The 4829-nt window shown below is 38.0% G+C and overlaps 1 protein-coding gene across 2 annotated transcripts in view; it reads left to right on the plus strand.

Moving 5' to 3' along the window:
- LOC107086740 (POU domain, class 2, transcription factor 2-like) overlaps positions 1-4829 on the plus strand; it is a 99714-nt gene that overhangs the window by 85320 nt on the left and 9565 nt on the right. For both annotated transcript variants that reach the window (XM_015377872.1, XM_015377873.1), the window contains exons 11-14: positions 973-1121; positions 2316-2513; positions 2605-2653; positions 3122-3269. In XM_015377872.1, the coding sequence (XP_015233358.1) occupies positions 973-1121; positions 2316-2513; positions 2605-2653; positions 3122-3269 (544 nt within the window). The remainder of the gene's footprint in view (positions 1-972; positions 1122-2315; positions 2514-2604; positions 2654-3121; positions 3270-4829) is intronic.

Here is a 4829-nt window from a genome sequence, read left to right on the forward strand (position 1 = left end):
AAATATTTTAGTTTATTTTCACTATTATATGACTAAACTGGATGAATCAGGGAGTGAGAAATAAAACACAACAGAGAAAAGTCTTAAAATAATAAAATAATCTTTCTTTGAAACTATACCACTCTGAGTTTGGTTTATTTTATATTTATACAAACAGGCTGAAAACATTGACTTTTTTGGACATGTAAAATTCACAAATAATTTAATATTTTTTCTTGCTGTTTGGTAATTTATGAACTTCAGTTTAAGGGTTTTGCTGCTGCTGTCTTTATTTTGTATTTTGTTTTATTGTAAATGTTGATGCTATATTAAATAGATTTGATATAATATATTTTTATTGGCACTTATCAGTTTATGATTTCTTAGATGATTAAAATGTGTTTTGTATTTATTGTTAAAAAAAAGGTTAAAAAAAACAATCCACTGGACTTTGTTTCCAAGTTTGAAGACGTTTCTCTTCCCATCCAGGAAGGTTTTTCAATTCAAAATGGTTTCATTTTTCAGTTTTTGAATTAAAAAAGCTTCCCTGGATCCAAAATATCTTCAAATTTTTTGGAATTACTTTAACCTGCACCCCAGCATGTTTTGTATTATTTTTTTTTTTACTTAAATTTTTTTTTTATTAGCATTTTTCATTTTAAGGAGATATTTTCATGAGAAAAAAAGTCATAAGTAATTAAGTAAAGTAAATAAGTAAAATACAGCTGCTTAGAATTGTGAAATCTACTTCGATGTTTGATTTTCATGTGTAATTTATTGCATAATTTTGAGTTTTTCCTGAAAAGAAATTTCATGAATCTTTATTAAAATGTGAAAATGATTGATAGAAGTATTCCTGAACTAAGTAACTAATTTACCCATTGAGATCTCATTGATATTCATTTATTTAATTTTTTTTCCTTCTTGATTTACCTCTCTGAATGAAAACATATAAATTTTATGCACATTTCTCTCTGCCTCCTTTTCTTGCAGAAACGATGGCGGTGGACAGCATGCTGCCCAGCCCCTCCTCCATCTCCTCCCCCATGTTGGGCATGGAGGGTCTTCCCGGCCGACGCAGAAAGAAACGCACCAGCATCGAGACAAACGTCCGAGTGGTGCTTGAGCGCAACTTCAGCACGGTACGAGACTCTAAGCGCTGCCTCTGCTGACTGTGGAGACTGAATACGTACAAAACAACGAGACAAAAGGAGAAATCTGAGCTGGCTGGATTAATTTTATTATTTTTAACAACAGAAACTAAATCTGTTAGTTTAACGGTTAATTTAAATTAGTGATGGTGAGATGAAGCCTCATGAGGCATTGAACCGTTTGGCCAAATTGCTTCAACGAATCCCCACAGTTCATGAGGCTTCATGTGAACATGTCACCACCTACTGGTGGAGAACAGAACTACAGTTTGTAATAAAATCTGTGATTTTTATTTTTTTTTGCAACTGTTCTTTTTTTCCCCTTTTATGTTCCTTTGAAATTGTTAATAGTTGGTGTGTATAATAAAATCTTTTGTAATTTTTTTTAACTGTAAAATTTCTCAGAACAATAATTTAAGGTGCACAGTTTTTGTGCTTTTTTTAGTGAAATGAACTCAAGCAGACAGTGAAAGTGTTTTTTGCAAATTGGGCAATGATGAGCAAAATGAGTCATTTTTATTCAAACATGATAGTTTTTCCACGTTTTTTGGTTTTAATCAGGTTGGAAGTTGTGTTCAACCAATCTTTTGGCTAAACCGACCTAATTTACCCAATCTATATATTTCTATAATCTTTCTATTTTTACTCGTCTCATCGGCCAAAATACTTAAGTTTAATCGCAACTTTCAAAAGTCAAAGACTGATGACGGATGTCATCAATTTTGGCCCCTCCCCTACATGAATCACGCCTCGACACGAGCTTCGGGGAAACGCCCCCCTCCATTACTCGACACACGCCTCGAAGCCTCGGCTCATCTCATAACATCACTAATTTAAATCAAACAATCCCAAGTCAAAGTTCCTTTATAAACGCGACTTTCAGTTTATGTATTTGTTCTGATTGTTATGTTAAAATTTGACATAATTTCTATTTCTTAATGTTTCGAATGGAGTTTTTAATAGCCCCAATTTGTGCAAAGATCCAGCAGCTCTGTTCAAACCACCAATAAACATCATGTCGCTTCTCACCTGAGCTGCAGATTCTGACATTATCTCCTAAATGTCTTGTTTAGTTTATGAATTAAAGATAAACAGCAAACATGACACTTATATTAAAGTTTTAATAGATGGAAAAGTAAATATTTGATGAGTTAAAGAGCGTAATATGCTTTGTTTCCTCCTCAGAACCAGAAGCCGACGTCAGAGGAGATCCTGCTGATGGCGGAGCAGCTGAACATGGAGAAGGAGGTGATCCGTGTTTGGTTCTGCAACCGCCGGCAGAAGGAGAAACGCATCAACCCGTCCAGCAGCAGCACTCCTCCCCTGCCCAGCCAGACCTCGCCTGTCGTGACGCACAAAGCCCACTGCTACAGCCCCCACATGGTAGCGTCCAGTTCTGATCGGCGTCCAGCGCCTAACTCTGTGCTTCCTGAGCTGAAAACTGTTTGACACTTTCCTCTGCTTCCTTCTCCAGATATCGAGTCAGAGTCTCTCCCAGGTCACCACCAGCCTCAGCACAACAGGTGAGCTGTAATTACTTGAGGTTTTTTTAGACCCAAAGGTCTGCAGCAGACAGATGAAACTGCCGGTACTCCTGGTACGTCTGCTGCTTTGATGAAACGCTTCAAAATGATTTCTGCGAGAGAAAGCCTGGAACAGAACACAGTGATATTTTGTTGACATGGAGACGCCGCTCCCATCTTGAGCTGTTTACCTCCATGAGTCATGACTCGTCCCGGTGATTTATCGTCCTCGGCTGCAGAGCCAGCGATCCCGGGCGTCTAACGCATGACAAACGACCTGACGGGTAACAAACACAGCTGGAAATTTATTGGCCCGCTGAGCTGAGGCTCAGACTCCTCTGCTTTGCGGCAGGATGGACACGCCGAGAAGGAACGGCATCAGCAAAGTGTTAGAAACCAGGCTGTAACTCTGCACTGTGCCGACAGCGACTCTGACGTGGAGCATCATCTCTCTCCTCTTCCTCTCAGGATCCAGCTCGTCACCTTCAGCTTCCTGCCCCATGACGCCCGTCAGCTCGGCCGCCATGTCCTCCTCTGTGACTCCTCCTCCTCTTCCTCCTCACAGCACAGCCAGTCCTGCTCCTTCCAGCCTCGGGACGTCTGGGCTCTCCACTGGGTCAGTTTCCTCACATTCTCTCTTTTCATTTCAAACACAGATTCATGCAATTAAATACTAACTACCTGCTCAGTCATGTGCTATAGAATAAAATAACACCCGCAGATATAGTTTTCTAGTAGAGAGGATTGTTTTAGCTCCAAAAAGCAGGTATTTTAACAGCAGTATGGAGAGTTTTTTGAATCCACTGAAACTCTTGCTTGAACAGCAGCCTTTGCTTGTTTTTTAATATTAAAGAATTGTTGTTTTAGATCAGCTTTTTGGTGTGATTGTTGCCATGACCCCCTGTTTTTAACTGCAAAGCAGAGCTTACACTGGAAAAAATAAAATTCTAGATAAGTCATTTCTTCTTAAAATGGGTGCATTTGTTCTTGAATTGAGGAGATAAAAGAGACATTTTGCCAATGAACAAGACAATTTAGATTTAAAATAAGAAAACACAATTGCATTGTCTTATTTCAAGTGCATATCATCAAATTTTCTTTTTTTAAGAGTAAAAATACTTATTCCATTGGCAAATTATCTCATTTACCTATTTAAATTAAGGGTAAATACTCTTAATTTAAGACATTTTTACTTGTTTCTAGATCATTTTTCCAGTGTATTGACTTGTTTCACCTGATCTATGTAATCTCTTTAGAGAATATATTTTTTTAAATGATTGTTTATATTTAATCCTTAATTAATGACATTTAATGATTGTTTCTGCCCATTTCTTGATGTTCTTAAAGGTTTCAGCGCCTCCAAGTTAATTGTCTTTTCCCATTCTGATGCATCTCAATGAATAACAAGAAAATCAAGTTAATTAAAGTCAATAAAATAATAACTCAGCGTTTAACATATTTTTATTTTTAATTCTATTAATTTGCTTGATTACAGCACTAAAAAACACAGTTGGGTTTCATAGTGACCTTCAGCTCATCTGTGTTGCTGGCTGTGGGGTTTCTCATCCTCTGGGACAGGGGCCTCAGACTCCTGTCCTCATGGGACGAGTCCTGCTACTTTTCGATGTGTCTCTGCCTGAATGCATCTAAAAGTCACTAGAAACTAAGCCTGGAAGGCCGAATTCTGAGGCCTCTGAAGGATTAAAGTCAGACCAGTTTACAGGCCAGTGTTAGCGGGGCTGTTAAAGCAGACATCGGTTCTTTAGGTGCTGTTGGAAAAGAAAGCTTGTCTGAAGAGGGAACCATGAACGACTCTAAAGTGTCCGATTGGACTTTAAAAAGCTTGTTGAAGCCGATTTCTAAATAAAATGTAACCTTGGGACCATGGTTTTTGCTCTGAGTGCCTGAAAATAAGGCATGAGGTAGTTTTACTTCATGTTCTGGATCAGTCTGACTTTTGACTCTAGAAGCTCAGACTTCAGTGGCTTTTCAAGTGAGAGATGATGAGCATCTGTCCATCATCAGAAATGAACGGACACAAGGCAGAGGCCACTTTTATTTTTACTTATTTTATTTATCCTTTATTTAACCAGGTAATACCCATTGAGATTAAAAATCTCTTTTGCAAGGGAGACCTGGCCAAGATAGGCATCAAAATTACATCACAACAATATAA

This window comes from Cyprinodon variegatus, unplaced genomic scaffold (genome assembly GCF_000732505.1).
Source record: "Cyprinodon variegatus isolate N-32 unplaced genomic scaffold, C_variegatus-1.0 Scaffold160, whole genome shotgun sequence".
Taxonomy (NCBI): Eukaryota; Metazoa; Chordata; class Actinopteri; order Cyprinodontiformes; family Cyprinodontidae; genus Cyprinodon; species Cyprinodon variegatus.